We start from the raw sequence: 19,411 nt of genomic DNA on the forward strand, positions 1-19,411 counted from the left end.
TCAAGTAAAGGCAAGACACTTCTATAAGGCTGACGACAACATCGCAAATCGAGACCATAGCACATGCATAAGATAGTTCTATTTATTTTTTTAGACTTAGGTTAGAATAGGGTGCTTTTATCTTTAATGTTTATTTATTTAGAAATTGTTATGTTATTTTAAAAATAACTTCGAACACGTAAATTCAAGACAGTGTTCTATGTTAAAGTTTCAAATGATTATTTCCATACAAATGAGTATATTTTCGTTACAGTAGCAACTTTAGACTATCATAAATCTAGGGTCGTCAAAAAGAAGTTAATAAACTTTCACAAGAAATCATACCAGGAGACTCTCACAATATGGTTTGTAACTTTAATTCGTTGAAGCATGTTAAAAAATATAAAAAAATATTAAAAAAATATTAAAAAAATCCCGATACCGTTCATTTCAAAGAATCTAATGCTTGTCAAATTAATGGAAAATGAATGTCCTAACTTAGTTAAGCTAAAAGCGTTGTGAAATATTTGCTACAAATATGGCTAAATGTTCTCAATCATATCAGATATTTGCTTATAATAAAGAGTAAAATATAATACGTAGTACGTAAATCGAAAAGAAAAACTAGATATGTTGTACGAGATATTTGTGTATAATAAAGAGTCTAATATGATATATATATAGTAAACCGTCTCTTAGCTTAAACAATAATAAAACTAAGTATATGATAGAACTTAACATGTGTATAATAAGGAGTCTAATATGATATATATATATATAGTAAACCGTCTTTTAGCTTAAACAATAATAAAACTAAGTATATGATGGACCTTAACATGTGTATAATAAGGAGTCTAATATGATATATATATATAGTAAGCCGTCTTTATCCTAAACAATAATAAAACTCACGATGGACCTTAACATTTTCCCACAACCCTAAGGAACCCTTCAAGGAAACCTCATTGGTTTGATACGGCGGGGGGTTGAGAGGAGGACTCTTCATTTTTGGGATCAGCTGGTTTGAGCTCCTCAATGTAGGCGTGATGAATCATCAACCCTCCCTTCCACTTCTTAGTCCATACTTCATACAAACCAAAATGGATTTCTGGGGATTCCGACTTCTCGTTAGGCTTCTCGTTAGACTTCTTAGACTTCTCGTTAGGCTTCTTAGGTTTCTCGTTAGACTTCTCGTTAGGCTCGTTAGGCTTCTCGCTAGGCTTCTCGTTAGACTTCTCGTTAGGATTCTTGTTAGGCTTCTGGTTAGACTTGTCGTTCTCGTTAGACTTCTCGTTAGACTTTTCGTCATGCTTCTCGTCATGCTTCTCGTCATGCTTCTCGTCATGCTTCTCGTCATGCTTCCCGTCATGCTTGTTGGATGGTGGACGCATAGCCTTGATTTTTAAGGTTTCATTGAAATAATCAGGGATGCGTATCTTTTCACCTAGGGGTGCCCTGTCAAGATGGACTTTCCTATAACTGTATTTCCCTGACTTGCCAACCTTGGCCATCACATAAACATCGACATCTTTCCATCCAAACGCATCTGGTTTCAATGACACTTCGAAACCCACTTTATATGTCTTCCCATACTTTAGTTTCTTATCAATTGAGCATGCTACTTCCAGCCATGAAACTTGCTTCAGTTCTGCCGCACAATTTTTTTCCCTGCAAAAATGACACAAATTTGTAGACAATAATATTAAATCCTTAATAGATAGCTATCCAACCATAGGATTCAGCTAACCATAGGATTCTGCGATCCCACATCAGTTAAGAAAGAGAAATGGTGTGAAAACCTGTCCCAAGAATACTAGTTTCCCCGAAAGACTTTAAAACGCGTTTGCTAGGAGAAGGTTTCCACACCCTTGTAAATTGTAAATGGGTGTTTTTGTTCTCATCCCCAACCAATGTAGGACATCACAATCCACCTCTTTCGAGGTCCAGCGACTTCGCTGACACTCTTTCCTTTGGAGCCCCCGCCAAATCCACCCCTTTAGGCCTAGCATTCTTACTAACACTTGGTCTCGTGTCTATTAAGGTATTTGCAACAATTTTATTACATTATTTAATTTTAAATAATTAAGTTATTAATTTTTATCAAGTCAAATTATTAAAATAATTTAATTTTGGGACTAAATTTTAGATTTTTTAGTTTATTTTGTAATAAATTTTAATAAATATCCTTAAATAAATAATTTTAGTAATATTATATTTAGTACCACTTATATTTCAAAAAATCAAATATTGTATATGTGAGATCGTATGTTGGGGAAGAGAACGAAACATTCTTTCGAAAGGCATGGAAAAGAGGACAATATTTGTTAATGGTGGGCTTGAGTCGTTACAAATAGTATTAGAGCCAGACATCGGGCAATGTGCCAGCGAAAAGGCTTAGCCCGAAAGGGGTGGACATGAAGCGATATGTTAGCAAGAACGCTGAGTTTCGAAGGGGGTGGATTGGAGAAGGGAACAGAGTGCCAGTAAGGATGTTGGACCCTAAAGGGGGTGGATTGTGAGATCCCACATTGATTGATGAGGAGAACGAAACATTATTTATAAAGGAGAACAAAACATTTTTTATGGAAAGCTCTCTCTAGCACAAGCATAAAAACTTTGAGGAAAAGCTTAAAAAAACAATATTTTTGCAAGAATATATTTATAAATCTAAATTTTAATTTAATTTTCATTCATTAATCAATGGATATGAGTTTGTTTAACCATTAGTATACTATATCGAAAAGCTTAATCGAGAAACTGACCCGTTGAATTTCTTCCAATAGCGATCATCGTTGCCCCATGTGATGTTAAAGCCTCTCGGATAAATTAGGACCTTCCACAGATCAAATGTTAGAAAACTGATAAAAATCTTGAGTTTCATACGATATAGTTTAAAGAAAAGAAAACAAAGAGGCTGTCGAATGGGCAAACCTCGTTGTTTTTCACGTCTAAGGCATCTTCTTCTGGTACTTTGTGAGGCCCCTTTTCCATTATTGGATTATTGCAACCTTCCACAACAAAAATTAAGAGCCTCAATGTATTCTTGTTTGTATCTTAAAATTAGCTTAACTAACTATTCATAAGATGGAACAAAAAGGGTGTTAGTGGATAAGAACAACACGATATTTGAGAAAATCGAAAGATTAACGTGAAAAAGTAAAAAGATTTTGAGTGATAAACATGGTGTTAAAAAGCCTCCCCTACTTTAATTACCTTTTGACTTTGTTTTGGTTAATAGTGTTTGAAGAATATTTGGTAAATTTTAGAAATCTGGTTTGACTTATGATATCCCACATTGACTCTGAGAGGGGAACAAAGTCTTCTTTATAAGAGTGTGGAAACTTCTCTCTAATTTTTTAAAACATTAAGAGGAAGTCCGAGAGGAAAAACCCAAAGAGAACAATATATGTTAGCGGTAAACTTTGGTTGTTACACTCTATGTGAAATTTCTTCCTTTGTCTTGTTCACCTTGAAAGAAAGTTCAAAAGTGAGAGTAAAAAAATGACAATATCTGCTAGCAGTGGGTTTGGGACGTTACACTCTATGTGAAACTTCTTCCTTTGTCTTGTTCACCTTAAAGGAAAGTCCAAAAGTGAGAGTAAAAAAATGACAATATCTGCTAGCAGTGGGTTTGGGACGTTACACTCTATGTGAAACTTCTTCCTTTGTCTTGTTCACCTTGAAGGAAAGTCCAAAAGTGAGAGTAAAAAAATGACAATATCTGCTAGCAATGGGTTTGGGACGTTACACTCTATGTGAAACTTCTTCCTTTGTCTTGTTAATCTTGAACGGAAGTTCGAAAGGGAAAGTCCAAAAAGGATAATATTTGTTAGATGTGGGCTTAGATGGTTACCCTCTATGTGAAACTTCTTCCTTTGTCTTGTTCACCTTGAAGGGAAGTTCGAAAGGGAAAGTCCAAGGTAGTTACACTCTATGTGAAGCTTCTTCTTTTGTCTTGTTCACCATGACGGAGAAATTCGAAAGAGAAAGTCCAAAGAGAATAATATCTACTAGCGGTGAACTCTTAGGCAGTTACACTATATGTGAAACTTCTTCTTTTGTCTTGTTCACCTTGAAGGGAAGTCCCAAATGGAAAATCCAAAGAGAATAATATTGGTTAGCGGTGATCTTAGACGGTTATACTCTATGTGAAACTTCTTCCTTTATCTGGTTCTTTGTGTTTTGTAACATGTCTACACGTAAAGAATAATAATAATAAAAAAAAAAGATTAAAACTTCAAAGGAATAAAGGTAATATTCTTGGAGGAAGCATATTGTGTAAGCAAGGATGGATGAATGTTAAAGATAACTGTAGGTCGGTGGCTACCTAAGGAAACTCCGATTCGATCCGCCCCCCGGCTGGGAGGCATCTACCTCCTGACCTTATCATCAGTTAGACATATCTAACTTACCCTATCCTACCCTAAGACCTTACCTTATCATGACTACCTGACCTTATCATCAGTTAGACATATCTAACTTACCCTATCCTACCCTAAGACCTTACCTTATCATGAGGTAGTCCTACCCTAAGACCTTACCCTCATACCGGTTGTATACATGATGAGTCAAATTTGAGCTCTTGGTTAGAAGAATTTTGCTATAGTAGAGTGTATCTTCATCTTCAATTCATCCTCAAATGCTATGTAGAAATGGAAACGTTTCCCATGGTGACCACCTTTAATAGAACAAAGAATTTCCATTTAGGCAAGTAAGGGGAGAGTGACTTTATCCACCGGCTCACTTAAAACGTTATAATTGACTGTTTATAGTCTTTTTCAAAGGTATCGACCATTGATATTATTAAAAATTTATAAATTTTTATAATGTTTTTGTATTAGTTATTATTGATGATAGAGTATGTAGTATAACTGCTTTTTATTAAAATTGTAATATGTTTATATATTTTTAAATTCTAATAACATTTATTCAATACTTATTTATTTATTTATTCGGACTTCAAACCATGGACTGTTACATACAATTTTGTTTTCATTTTAAAACAAAAAGTAATGCCATGGAGATTGGCAATTTTAGAATATAAATTTATAAAATTAATAAAATCATTCAAATACATATGTGGGAGTTAAACAAAAGAGTTATACAAAATATTCAAATATGAATACAACAATGATGTAACTCCTAACTGCTATTGTTACGAGCCAATGTTCTTAATATCATGTGTCTATATCAGAGGTCATTGAAAGACAACACCTAGGTGCATCGGCTCCATCGAGCTCGTTTGGATTTCTATGGTCTATTAATTCCATGGTTCTTATCACCCTACATTTGATCTATCAAGCCTCGTCACTCCTCTTTCAAAGTGTACTGTACTCATCTAGGTTACTCGGGTTTCTAGATGCACTTAGTTGATCGGTTACTAATCTTGTTGGTTTGTCTAGGTCCTTATGTGATATGTGTAGGAGAACGTGGATGCCTCATCAATCTCGAACTCTAGTGCATCTAACTGTTGGGATTTATGCCCTAAAGTCTCATAATTAATTATTTAGTTTTTAACAATAATTTTTATTATTTTATTTGTAATTTAATTATTATCCATGGTATGAAAATCCAAGGTTAGTGATGTTATCTTGAATCGTATGTGGTTGACATACAAGAGAATCGTTACAAATAATTTGATACAAATCGTTCATTTTGAGACATGTAAGTGGGGGGTATCCTATTCAATGAGTTTGTATAATACTAGATCAATAAATATTTAATCACTCTTTAAAATTTCGTTAATTGAGAAGATTAATATTTTAGTTGATGATCATATGCGACTCGATCTTAATCTTGTGGATCGTGTGTAAAACAGTAAATACACATCCAATTACCCATTTACAATAGTCGCCCAAGGAAATATACACCAAAGGATAGGTCTCATTCACAATTTTATGTGTTTGCATCTAACCCCAAAAATGGGGTCACTTACTCAATATTTCTTAAAATACTCCAGCCACGCGCTACTTTTATTTCAGGTAAAGGTAAGACACTCCTAACAATATCGCAAGTCGAGACCATAGCACATGCATAAGATAGTTCTATTTATTTTTTTTAGGCTTAGGTTAGAATAGAGTGTTTTTATCTTTAATGTTTATTTATTGAGAAATTGTTATGTTATTCTAAAGACATCTTCGAATATGTAAGTCCATGGCAGTCTTTTATGTTAAAGTTTCAAATGATTATTTCCACACAAATGAGTATGTTATGCATACAGTAGTGACTTTAGACTATCAGAAATCTAAGATCGTTACGAATATGTCAAATAGAAGTTAGATAAACTTTCCTAAGAAATTATAGAAGGAGACTTATCACAATATGGTTAGTAATTTTAAATGGTTGAATATATGAGAAAAATGTTAAAAATAATTCGAACCGTATCCAAAATGGTTATTAGGAGGCATGCAAAAAAAAAAAAAAAAAAAAAAAAAAAAAAAAAAAAAAAAAAAAAAAAAAAAAAAAAAAAAAAAAAAAAAAAAAAAAAAAAAAAAAAATGACACCCATCTCGATCCAAAATTTATATGCAAAATGGTTATATGCAAAATTTATCTCGATCCAAACAGTATAAAGATGTGGTTGATTTTTCAGATAATTTTTTCAATGACACCCATCTCGAAGAATCTAATGCTTATCAAATTAATAGGAAAATGAACGTCCTCCTAACTTTTCCAACTTCATTAAGCTAAAACCTTGTCAAATATTCGTTACAATCACCAAGCGGTGAAAATTCTCTATTTATAATTATTTATAAAATCAAATAAATTATAAAGGAAATGGAAAAAGTAATAAATGAACTCACCATATTTGCATATAATAAGGAATCAAATATGATACGAGGATAAATTAAAATTAAAGGCTGATATTTGCTTATAAATAAAGGGTAAAATATGATATATACGCGAACGTGAGGAAAAACTAGATATTTGTGTATAATAAATAATCAAAAACATAAACAGTTTTTTAACTTAAACAATAAAATATATGATCGACCTTAACATTTTCCCACAACCCTAAGGAACCCTCCAATGAAATCTCATTCTTTTGGTATGGTGGGCTGAGAGGAGGACTCTTCATTTTTGGGATCAGCTGGTTCGGCCTTCTCAATGTAGGCGTGACGAATCGTCAACCCTCCCTTCCACTTCTTATTCCATACTTCATGCAAACCAAAATGGATTTCTGGGGATTTCGGCTTGTCGTTAGGCTTGTAGAATGGTGGAGGCATAACCGTGATTTCTAAGGGTTCATTGATATAATCGGGCATAACCGTAACCTTAGTTTTTTACTTGTATGTGAGATTCTACGTTGGCTGAAGAGGGAAACCAAGTTTTCTGTATAAGGATGTGGAAACTTTTCTTTAGCTTTTAAAAATCGTGAGAAGAAGCACAAAAAAGAAAGTCCAAAAAGAACCATATTAGTTACCTGTGGGCTTAGGCAGTTATACTCTATGTGAAACTTCTTCCTTTGTTTTGTTCACCTTAAATGAAAGTCCAAAAGGTAAAGTAAAAAAATGACAATATTTGCTACAAGTGGGCTTGGGTTGTTACACTCTACGTGAAACTTCTTCCTTTGTCTTGTTCACGGGAAGTCTAAAAAGGATAATATTTGTTAGGTGTGCATTTAGACTGTTATACTCTATGTGAAATTTCTTCCTTTGTCTTGTTCACCTTGAAAGGAAGTCTGAAAGAGAAATTCTAAAGAGGATAATATCTGCTAGCCATGAACTTAGGCTGCTACACTCTATGTCTCTATGTGAAACTTCTTCATTTGTCTCATTCATCTTGAAGGGAAGTCCGAAATGGAAAGTCCAAAAAGGATAATATCTGCTAGCTGTGTGCTTAGATTGTTACACTCTATGTAAAACTTCTTCCTTTATCTTGTTCACCTTAAAGAGACATTCGAAAGAGAAATTCCAAAAACGACAATATATCTGCTAATGATGAACTTAGGCGGTTACACTCTATGTGAAGCTCCTTATTCATTCTCCTCAACCTTAAACTAAACCTTTGACACTATTCCCTAATTGAACAAGGGAAAGCATGAATTTACTGCTGCTCAATATAGGGCTGCGACCCTTCAGACTGTCTCCCCGCACGGGAGGCGCAGGAAAGCTATTTCTTTGGAAAGCTCCTACTGTCATTCCGTTGAACCTCTATTACGTTCCCTGCTTCATCTATTTAGTCTTGAACAACTCCGGAACCTTATAACGCTCTGGCGCTCTGAATCTCGAAGATCTTGGTAGGATTCTTATCTACCCTGAAATAAGGTCAGGTCATAGAGGTTACGGGATCTTCTAGTCTATAAAAGAAAGGTTCAAGTCGGAGCACTTCTCGGGATAGCATCGCCCAGGCTGAGAAGGAATCGCCACCTATTTAGACACTGATCTTGATCCAGGAAGAACTCAATTTCCTATCGTTCAGTAGGTCGTTGGTCCGTCCTTTTGACATCACATTCTCGGCTGCCTCTTCTTCCTTTGTCTAGTTCTTTGTGTTTTGTAATAGGTCTAAAGAATAAAAACCCGGTAAAACTTCAAAGGAATAATGGAAGAATATTGTGAGCAAGGATGGGTGAACGTATACATGATGAGTCAAATTTGAGCTCTTGGGAAGAATTTTGCTATAGTAGAGTGTATCTTCATCTTCAATTCATCCTCGAATGCCATGTAGAAATGGCAACTATTCTCATGGTTGGGAGGGTGGCTTTATCTATCGGCTAACGAAAAACGCTATAATTAACCATTTATAGTATTTTTTAAGGTCTCGACGACTGATATTATTAAAAATCTATGACTTTGTTTTTGTGTTAGCTATAATGAGTATAAAAATTATGATAACACAATTTTCGAGGCTTCAAATCTTGGACAGATACTAAAAAGACAAGGCTAAACAAATAAAATAAGACCACCCAATAAAATTTAAATTAGAAAACAAAATAGTCAACAACACCCCAATTAAATTCAATATTAAGACAATGTAGTAAAAATGGATTGATGGTCCGAAATGACCCCTTCGCACAATTCTTGATCGCTCCTCCACTTTGACCGCCAAACCCTAAAATTGAAAAGGGAAAAGGGTGAGTATAGAAATTGTAACGGCTTGATAATATATATATTCAAACATACGATTTCCAGCGAGGGGTTAATATCAAGAGGATAACCGCCCCACCACCCCCTTAAAGCCTCTCCACTCTCATGCTCACCATCACCAACTCTGACATTCCTTTATTTTGTAATCTACACACGTGGCTGAGAGGAAAATCTAATTGCTATCTGAGAAGGAGATCGAGAGACTATACGACCAGGATTTCAAATTTCAATGAAGGTTTTGGGGATTTAGGAACAAAGGAGTGTCGTGGTGCTATTGTACAAACGGGAGGTGGACGAGCCGAGATGAAATTAAACGTGTTAGCGTAAGAACGAGTAATTGAATGGTTGATTAGAAGATATATTATTAAGAGCAAGAAGCTCTAATATATAGAGAGAATATAAAAGGAAAATTTTAAAAATCTGGGAAAATCTATTTACAAACCAATAATCAAATTAAAACTAAATTCAATGGAAAACAATCTAAAATAGGTGATCTTTACCACTACTCTTGTTTAGACGGGGCAAACTTTTCCTGAAATCTTCAAACTTGCTAAGTGGCAGAGATTTGGTAAAGACATTTGCAATTTGATCTTCAGGTTTAGCAAAGAGTCACATCACCACTCTTTTGAACTTCTTGAACAAAGAATAAGTTGATGTTGAAATGCTTAGTTTTTTTCATGAACAAATCTCTGTCACTAGCATCTCTGACCAATCACTAGTTATTCTCAAACAACATTTTATAGCCTTTATCAATTAATTGATCAACAGTTAAGAGATTTTGATAAATTTTAGGTACAAATAAAACATCTGGAATAAATTTTGTATTTGCTTGTTATAGCTACGGTGTCTTTTCCCTTGTCTTCCAAGTGTTTACCATTGTCAATCTTCACTCTCTTGACTTAAGTGTCTCTTAATTCCTCAAAAAGCTCCTTATCATGTCATATAATTTGTTCACTACTGTCAATAAACCAGCTCTCACTTGATTCTTTGTGTTAGTGAAAGAATGAGTAATTGAATGGTTGATGAGAAATTGTATAATGAAGAGCAAGAAGGCTCTATATATATACGTATAATACAAAAATATATTTAGAAAAATTACTTAAAAATGGGCAGAAATCGGGTAAAACAAATCAAAAACTAAATCAAATCAAAACTACATCAACTCAAAACTAAATCAACTCAAAACTATAAGGAGATTTAATTAGATACTAACTAGCAATCTAAACAAGCACGTGATTTTAACACTCCTCCTTGTTTAGATGCTGTGAACTCCAATTTTTTTTCTTAAACATCTATCCTACTCCAATTATCTTTCTGTTTAGAGGTCGATCAACCAACTCCCTAGTTTTGTTTTTCTCGATCACTGAAAGCTCCTCCTCTGACAGGTGCATCATCAACCAAAGCATCTTGTCGTTCATCTTCAAACTCTTCTAGTCGTTCATCTTCAGACTCTTTTAACATGCTACCAAAGATTAAATTGTTTGGTGCATTAGAAATTTAATTCACCTTCTTTAGTTCTTCCCAATTCCATTGCTCATTTCCAGCAAAATGAACATCTCGGCTCACAATAACACGACTAGTGTGTGGTTGAAAAACTTTGTAAGCTTTGGATATAGTGCTATACCCAACAAAGATGCCAACTTCTACCTTTTTGTCAAGCTTATCACGCTTGACTTGTGGAATGTAAGTGAAACAAAGACACTCAAATACTCTAAGAAACATTAGAGAAGGTTTGTAACCATACCAAACTTCAAATGGTGTCAGGTCCTTCACAACTTTTGTTGAAATTCGATTTTGCAAGCACACAACAGTGTTTGTTGTTTTTCTCCAAAAACGTTTTGGAAGATCTTTCTCATGAAGCATGCATCTTGTCATCTCCATTATGAATCTATTTCTCATTTCACTTACGTAAGGCACCTTCAATCATCTATTTTTGCCTCATAGACCTCCTTTGCTCTTGTGCTTGTAAAGAATTCAAGAGCTCTGTAAGAGAAATTTTTGATAGGTCGTTGGTGTTCTCCAAAGTAGTAATGGTGACTTCAAACTTCTCTGGAACCGTAACCAGTAGCTTTTAAACAATCCTGGAATCATTTAACACAGAACCAGGAAATCTTACATTGTTGGCAATGTTGAGAAGTCTGTCAGAGTACTCTTTCACCGAACTCCTACATATTCTACAACTCGAAATCCCTAATCAAATTCAGGACTTTCATTCCACGAATCCTCTCATCTCCTTCATATTCAGCCTTGAGGTAATCTCAGATTTCCTTGGCTGTTTTGAGGAACATTATTCACATGAAAATCATTTGAGATACAGCTGCAAATAGGCAAGCTTTTGCCTTTGATTTTCTTGTCTTCTTTTCTTTCTGTGCTTTGATTTATGCTACAGTAGGATTTGCTGGAAGTTGAGGGACCTCGTAATCCTCCTCTACTTCTTCCCAACGATCCAAAGCCTTCTGATAAGTCTCCATACGAACTGCCCACATTTAATAATTGTCTCCATCGAAAACTGGTGGTGCAACCATTGAAAAGCTGGATTCTCCTTCCATTTTGATCTCACATATCCCTTAAAAAAAATGACTCTGATACCAATTTGTTAAGGAAATAATGAGTGATTGAATGGTTGATTAGAAGATATATTATTAGGAGCAAGAATGCTCTCTCCATATATATATAGAAAATAAAAAGAAAGTTTAAAAAATATGCAAAAAAAAAAAAAAAATCTACACAAAATTGAGTAACAAACCAGTAAACAAATCAAAACTAAATCAATTCCTAACGATAAGAAGATTTAATCAGAAACATTATCAGAAAAAGTACTAACGGACATCAATCTAAACCAGGTAAACTTTAACAAAACGTAAACGCGTTGGAAAGTCGTTGAAAAAGAGGGGAAAGGACCGAAGGCATACTCTATGTTCTCGGGTAGAGGAGATGAATCTTTCGGACTCAAGTCGGAGCCCTAACCCACAAACCCAACCCATTGCAGCCCACGAAACAATTACCTGCTTTAGACGTGCACGGCTCAATTTCCCAATTACTCACAACCTAAAACATAACGCGTGAGGTTGGTTCAACAGTTGACTTGAAAACCAGCGCCTCGACTCGAAGCGACCTGCGCCTCTCCTTCAACTGCACACATACTCGACACATGATCTCCCCCAGCCGTGGCTTAAATTTGGTTCGCCGTTGGCTTGCATAGCAGCTCAGTTGACTCGGCTTGACAGCTTGACTTGACGTCTTAGCTTGACGGCTTGGTGGCTCAATATACAAAATTTATACCATTTCCTAAGTTTTTGACCCTCCTAAAGCCATTTTTGACCTCATTAAGGGCATTTGAGGCCAGTAAGACCCCGTTTACTCAATTTATATAGTTTTATGACTTATATTGGAAATAATCATCATCCTAAGTATGTGATAGGTGAGATTAAAGATCGAAGTATAGTGCTCGATACAACTACCAAGTAATTAATAACTTTGGCCAAGGCCAATCATGTAAGTGACCCTACTGTTGGAGTTAGATAATTGAATGATGTATGATGGTGCATGCCTCGTGTCCCCTGCACACACCATATTATTTTATGTTATGCTTATTTGTTCTATGTATTGACATATGATGCTATGCTATGTATGCATGTGATATCCATTACGTTATATTATGAATGAAATGAAATGTTATGTATGTCATGTATGTCTTGCCATGTAAATTTATGTGATGGATTATGTGATGACTGTCATGTATACATGATGCATATATGAAACTATCATGGATGAAAGAAGAAAGGGAATGATGTTAATGTTATGTTATGAATGAAAATCATGGGGACCTCATGCATGTATGTATGTCATATGCACGGGATACTTCCCCATTATGTTATGCTAGTACGAATGCGTACCTTTGATATTTATATTCGCCATGATATCATGCGGGCTTTTCCTTTTTTATGGCATCTGGTGACGTGTTAACATGTTGTGCCCAACCAAGTCATGTCTAGGGGGTACATATACGAGCCTGTCTGGTGGGTCCATGTGTGCATACGTGGGCCGTATGTGGAGAAGTTTCGCACATCGAACCCTACCCATAGCTGGAAAGACCATAAGGTCATGTTATGATTTGAAAATAGGTCCCAATCATGTTATGTTTATTATTGCATTACTAACCCCAAGAGTGGGGTGACTTATTGAGTTTTTCTTAAAATATAGAAGCCACATGCTACCCTTATATTTTTAGGTAAAGGTAAAGCTCTCAAACATGGTTGACTAAGAATGCTAGAAAAGCCATGAAGTCAAGATAGGGTAGTAGAATACATTATTTTACATTTAATAGTTAATAGGTAGTTTCTTTATATGTAAGGCTAAAAGACTGTTATTTCAAACTTCTTATTTTTTAATTAAATATGTAAGTCGATGACTTTATTTTTAAATATTAATTGTGAATTTTTGCATACGTATTTAAGGCAACGTAGTGACGTCACTAATTTAGGGCAAGAAAATTAGGGGTGTTAAAAAATACTCAATAAGCAATCTACTTGTATCTCATTGCATTCTTAACTTAGTAAGTATCCATTGGCCTTACTTTAGGCTTGAAGAAGTTTGAGCCTAGGTTCCAATACTATCTGAACAACTGGGTACCGTGACACTCCATGCAAGTCTTTTAAATTGAAGCGTACCCTTTGGGGTTCTATTCCAGGTTTCCAACCTTTCTTTTCTATGACTTAGGTGGCTTGTCTTGCTTATGCGAGTGTCCTAGGTTAAGGATAGACCACATAAGCTGCGAAACAGTATGGCTTGATTTGAATTTGAACATCATACATGGAGGTTAGCCGTTAGATCCTCCCACAGGACCATAAAGTATCAAAGTTTGGGGAAAACGATACCCCATGTGCTTGTCAACTATTGGGCCAACCTACGTGGTCCCATGTTCCCTCGCTCAAGGTCGGGTTTACAGCACAAATGTCCTATTCATGAAACCCCTAGCTATTTCAACTAGGTAGGGGCTTGTGTCGTGCTACTCTAACTGGTGATGCCTAGCACCACGGTACAAGAACTGGAGTAGAGTCTCGATGGTACAAAATAGGAGCAGAAAGGGTAGTAGACAGACTACTGACACTGTTGACACTTCTTTAGCCTGATGAGCCATCTTGGTCGTTCTTCATTGCTGTGGAGGCCTACAAGGTTCTTGGGGGTTTCTAAGCAGTTTGAATCTCATCTCCGCTCCCAAGACGCTGAGGGCTAACTCCTTTAGGCTAATCCAAGTCTCTAGGTGCACTTAAGTCTAGATCTCTGATTCCTGCTAACGATCCTAGGCTGTAAGGACTGCTAGAAACGTTTTGACCTAGATCAAAGTGTAGACTGTACAAGCTATCGCACCTTAATCTTAACTGAGTTTCTTTCATTCATGTTTTTCTAGGGAGTTATACCTATCGATAACCTAAGTGTGTAATCTATAATTTAAACTTCGCCTTGGTTATATTTGGGAGCTAAGTAGGTCTATTGGGTTCCTAGGACGGCTAGGTGGCTTAACATGGACTTCTACTTCCAAGTTGTTTTGTTTTGACTCCTCGAGTCTTTCTTAGTCTGGGAGCACAAGGGTCTAGACTCTCTAACCGTCACTCACGATCATAAGGTACTTAGTCTACTAGAGGCGTTCTAACATAGGTCGTCGTCTAGCCAACCAAACTCTAACGCCTTAGCTCTGTGCATATATACATGCTTTACAGGAAGAACACATAGTCAAACACATAGACCTAACACATACTATATCATGCACACATACAAGAAAACAAGCTCGACGGAGAGATAACATCCACTAATCACCTGAAGCACATATCACAGTTGTTGAAACTTCTTTCTACCACAATAGACAGCATATAAAAACAACATTCATCACAAATTTCATCATAGGGGCATATTGGAATTTTTTTACATCATGCATAACATTCTTCCTTTGCATAACATCATAGAGAGAAATATAATTGAAACTTTTGAAGAAATTGGGTGAGAAAGAAAGGGTCCACGAGTCAAAACGCGAGTCAGATACACATATCCATACCCGTTTCCAACCGTTCTCACAACCCACCTGACACACACATCCCAATGGTCTATTAAGCCCGGTAGACGCTTTCAACCCAACGACCTCCGTTTTTACCTCTATGTGAAACTTCTTCCTTTGTCTTGTTGTTTGTGTTTTATAATAGATCTACACATACACGTAAAGAATTAAAAAGAAAAATTAAACTTCAAAGGAATAAAGGTAATATTCTTGGAGGGAAGCATATTATGTGAGCAAAGATGGATGAACTGTCAAACGTATACATGATGAGTCAAATTTGAGCTCTTGGTTAGAAGAATTTTGCTATATTAGAGTGTATCTTCATCTTCGATTCATCCTCAAATGCTATGTAGAATGTAGAAATGGCAACTTTTCCCACGGTGACCACCTTTAATAGAACAAAGAATTTCCATTTAGGTAACAAACGGGGAGTGGTTTTTGACTCCCGCTAACGAAAAATGCTATAATCGACTGTTTATAGTCTTTTTCGAAGGTCTCGTTTTATGAATTTTTATAGTATTTTTGTATGAGTTATTATTGATGGTATAATTGAGTACGACTGATATGCTCATATAAAAATAGTTTATGAAGCTATTTATTAAATTTATAATACGTTTGTATATTTTTAAATTCTAAATAACATTTTTTCAATCCTATAATATAGTATTTCTAAATACTTTTTTATTGCAATGTTTTATTAATTTTGTTATATTTTTATTATTTTCTGTAAAGAGTATAAAGTCATACACACATAATTTCATTTTATTGTTTAAATATAAATGAAATATATTTAAAATTTACTTTAAACACTCATTTATAGCTAAATTCACAAAATACTTGACTAATTTCATAATCTATTTACACTATTAAATAAAGTATTATACAATTTTCTAGAAGGGTTGTTATCCAAGTGGTACAATAGTTGAACTATTATATTTGATTCTTTTGCATGGATAAGATACTCAATAATGCAAGACACGCTTGCTATTAAGTGCAATCGAAGCCCCTTAGTAGCACACTCTACGTTGCCACAGATCTTAGGTGGTGACTTTATATTGGGTAGATCCTCACCGGTTGAGGCAAGTTCACAATTAGGAGTATACCCTAATCATTTCAACATAATACTAGTCTATCAAAGTATAGTAACTATATGGAAAAAGCTCACTATCATGTACATACATCATCTAGATCACACGGTAATTCAGTAGTCATCGTACATGGCCATACAAGTAGGTATAAACCGCCAACACCTTTTCTAGCCATCAACATCAGACATTCCTACTCTTTATGATGTATACAAGTCATAGTAAAACATAATCATACTAGTGTTCGTTTGTGAATGTATATAATCAATTGGTGTAATATTCACAAGAAAAAAGTATACACCATCACAAATAGCAAGTAATAAATAAATTATCAATTTCACATAGAATATATTATATATTATACTTTTGTGGTTAGAAATTTAAAGGAGTTTTGGTTATCATTCAAATGGGTGGGGTGATTTTAAACTAATTAAACAAAATTTATGCACAGTGCCACAAGTGTCTGAAAAAATAAAAAATAATGAAAAAATCGACAATGAGGAAGGTACGCCTAGGAGAGATTAAATAAGTAAGCTGTTGAAGTTTTGTGGTGGATTTTAATTCATTTTAATAGATTCTCAAGTCGGTAGGGTGATTACTTCCATAATCATTCTGTAATTTTTATTAACAAGGCTCTAAGACAAGAATTATTAATGACTCTCCTATTGCCTTCAAGGATTCTTAAAATGGAACTAGGGTATTAAATAGAATTTTATTGCTCATCTCTTCTTTCGAATAAGAGAACAACTATGTATATAGAATAACCAACTAACCAAACAGGTACATCGTTAATAACAACTCATTAATAAATTTAAAACACACTATCACATACTTATATTACATAAAACTCTCTGTCTCCCCTATAAGTTTTATCTCTCCATACAAACTGAATTAAATAGAGAAACTCACATCTCAATTATGTCAAATTGATATAATAAGAAAAGAGGGTAAGGAATTAGAGACTTATCAAGCTTTGTTCTATCCTTCAATGGAAGTTTCCTTCCTTAGAGCTCTCACGTCCACCTCCTTGCCTTAACTTATCCGTCTTGGTCTTCTTTTCCTTCTATAATCACAGCGGCTGGATTATGGTTCTTTTTCTTATTCTCTGGTTTCATACCAGTTTCACAACAAAAGAGCCATCTGTTGTCTCTTCCTATTTTTTTCCCAAATGTGGCTCCCGCTCTTTTTAGGTAACTTTTTTTCTTATATATTCTTCATTACTTTCCATTTAAGGTGGAAAAGGAGTAAACCGTCCACCTACGATGTTCCTAATTAGGTAGTCAATGAACCACTTGACTTGCTGATTTTGATTATAATTTCAATGTCAATCTCGAAAAATTTGTGTTTTGTATTGCTTCAGGATCAGCAATTTGTTTGCAGATTGCCAACAGGGTTGTTTCCAGATTTGCTATAACATCATGGTTCAATATACATGTTTTAAAATTTTACCAAATAACTCAATTAAATGTACAATTAAGCTCGAATCATGCAAATTGATATTTTTTTTTCATGTTGAACCACAATAAACTATTTCATACTTACTAATTAGACTAAATGGAGCAATTATTGAGAAAATGGTTTGTAGTTTCTTCTTTTTCTCAATAAGAAAGACAAAACAAGCAATCATGCACTTGAGTTAACATGGTTCATGTAACATTAACAAACATGCTCAACGGATCTTCACCTGAAGCGTAAATTCCACAAATTTCCCTTCCTCCTTTCACATTAATACAATATCACAATCTCATCCTAAAGTAAATTCATAGTCGATCGATTGTAGGTACCATTGATTTGCTTATTTAATTCTTTTTTCATGACTTATATATTAATATACTAGGTCCGACTAGCTAGGATTATCAGTTTGATAGCATGCATGCTAATTCCAAGTTGTTCCTATAAGTATTACTTATGGGAATCCTATGGTTACTTATATGGTTGACGCGTGCCTTTCCAAGCTCAAATTTCTTACCGGAGAGGATTCCAAATATTCTGAAATTTTCTTGATGGGTCCTAATTCACATTAAAGTAAGGTCAGTATTGAAATAAGAGTGAAAAACTAGCTAACGGAGGCTGAACGAAGTAAAACGGACCACTCACGTGCTTCTCATGCGCTTTTGAGGGTGCTTACCCACAAGTTTCCTATGTTGCCGTGGGTCAAACGTTGGGTCGTGTGTGGGTTTTCTGTTTAGATTCTGGCCAACCCGGATCCGTGCGCTTAATGCGTGTCTTCTTGTAGCTCAGAAGCGTTTCTCCAATGAAATTGTGCCATATGTTACTCGTCGTTTCCAACGCGCTCCTCCGTCTAGTAGGCGATGCTTAGCGGTGCGCGTTTTTCAAATTTCCATTCGAATTTTTGTAACTTAACCACCTAACTCGAATCGACTTGGTTTTTTCACCAAAATTGTAGAGTTTCTATCCTTCTAAGCCGTCGTATTTTTCTTATATTTTTTACTTGACCACTAAGTGAATTAAGAACATCAATATATGCAGAAAAACTCACATTACGGTTCTTGACCGGTTCGCCGTTCTCCAACTTGAACTCCGATTTTCGTTTGAGTTTTCTTCAAGAAATCTATGTGAATACTCTTTTAGTTATACACTTCAAAATTTATAGATCTATCATTCAAAAAACTTCTCATATCTAAATAAAATCGAAATGAAAATGCCAGAACCATACCTTGTTTGGTTCTCGATTCCGGGCAAATCCACCACCCAAACCTTTCTTCCAGCACCAAAGGAGTTTTGATCGAAAGCTTCTTGCCTTGGATCGATCTCCAACCGTAGATGTAGGGCCAACTGCTCTCTCCTTTTCCAAAACCTTCTCTTTCTTCTCTATTTTCCTTTTCATTTTCCTTTTCCTCTTTTCTTTCTCTATCTTTCTTGTTCTATCCTATCCATATAGACCCCACGGTCTGAGATAGGGACAAAATGTCATTTTGCCCCTTTGACCATTTTTTTCACAACTATTTGAGCACAATTTCCTTCTTCATCGACTTGAGTCTCAGTGTCCTCGATCTACAATAAATCTCTTAGATCTTATTATACACTATTTTGAATCTTAGGAAGGAAAAATAAGGGTCGTTAATACCTCCTAAACTCGGGTGTTACACGAACCTTCCTTATTATTGTTGATTTTCTCGTTTCTCTCTGTTTTTCGACAGCAGTTACAACTGTGAATATATTTGTATAGATAGTATAAACTCACCCACA

The 19,411-nt window shown here is 35.1% G+C and overlaps 1 protein-coding gene and 1 long non-coding RNA gene across 2 annotated transcripts; both read right to left on the reverse strand.

Annotated features, from left to right (window-relative positions):
* Positions 1-719: 719 nt before the first annotated feature.
* LOC111490520 lies at positions 720-7,243 on the reverse strand. The gene is made up of 2 exons (XR_002719574.1): positions 6,973-7,243; positions 720-809 (listed from the first exon to the last, which is right to left on the reverse strand). It is a non-coding gene; the product is annotated as an uncharacterized LOC111490520 (long non-coding RNA).
* LOC111490460 (protein PHLOEM PROTEIN 2-LIKE A9-like) lies at positions 819-3,029 on the reverse strand. Its single transcript, XM_023139091.1, has 3 exons — positions 2,911-3,029; positions 2,742-2,812; positions 819-1,647 (listed from the first exon to the last, which is right to left on the reverse strand). The coding sequence occupies exons 1-3, from the start codon at positions 2,968-2,970 to the stop codon at positions 942-944; spliced, it is 837 nt and encodes a 278-aa protein (XP_022994859.1). The 5' UTR covers positions 2,971-3,029; the 3' UTR covers positions 819-941.
* Positions 7,244-19,411: the final 12,168 nt, after the last annotated feature.

This window comes from Cucurbita maxima, unplaced genomic scaffold, assembly GCF_002738345.1.
Source record: "Cucurbita maxima cultivar Rimu unplaced genomic scaffold, Cmax_1.0 Cma_Scf00015, whole genome shotgun sequence".
NCBI lineage: Eukaryota > Viridiplantae > Streptophyta > Magnoliopsida > Cucurbitales > Cucurbitaceae > Cucurbita > Cucurbita maxima.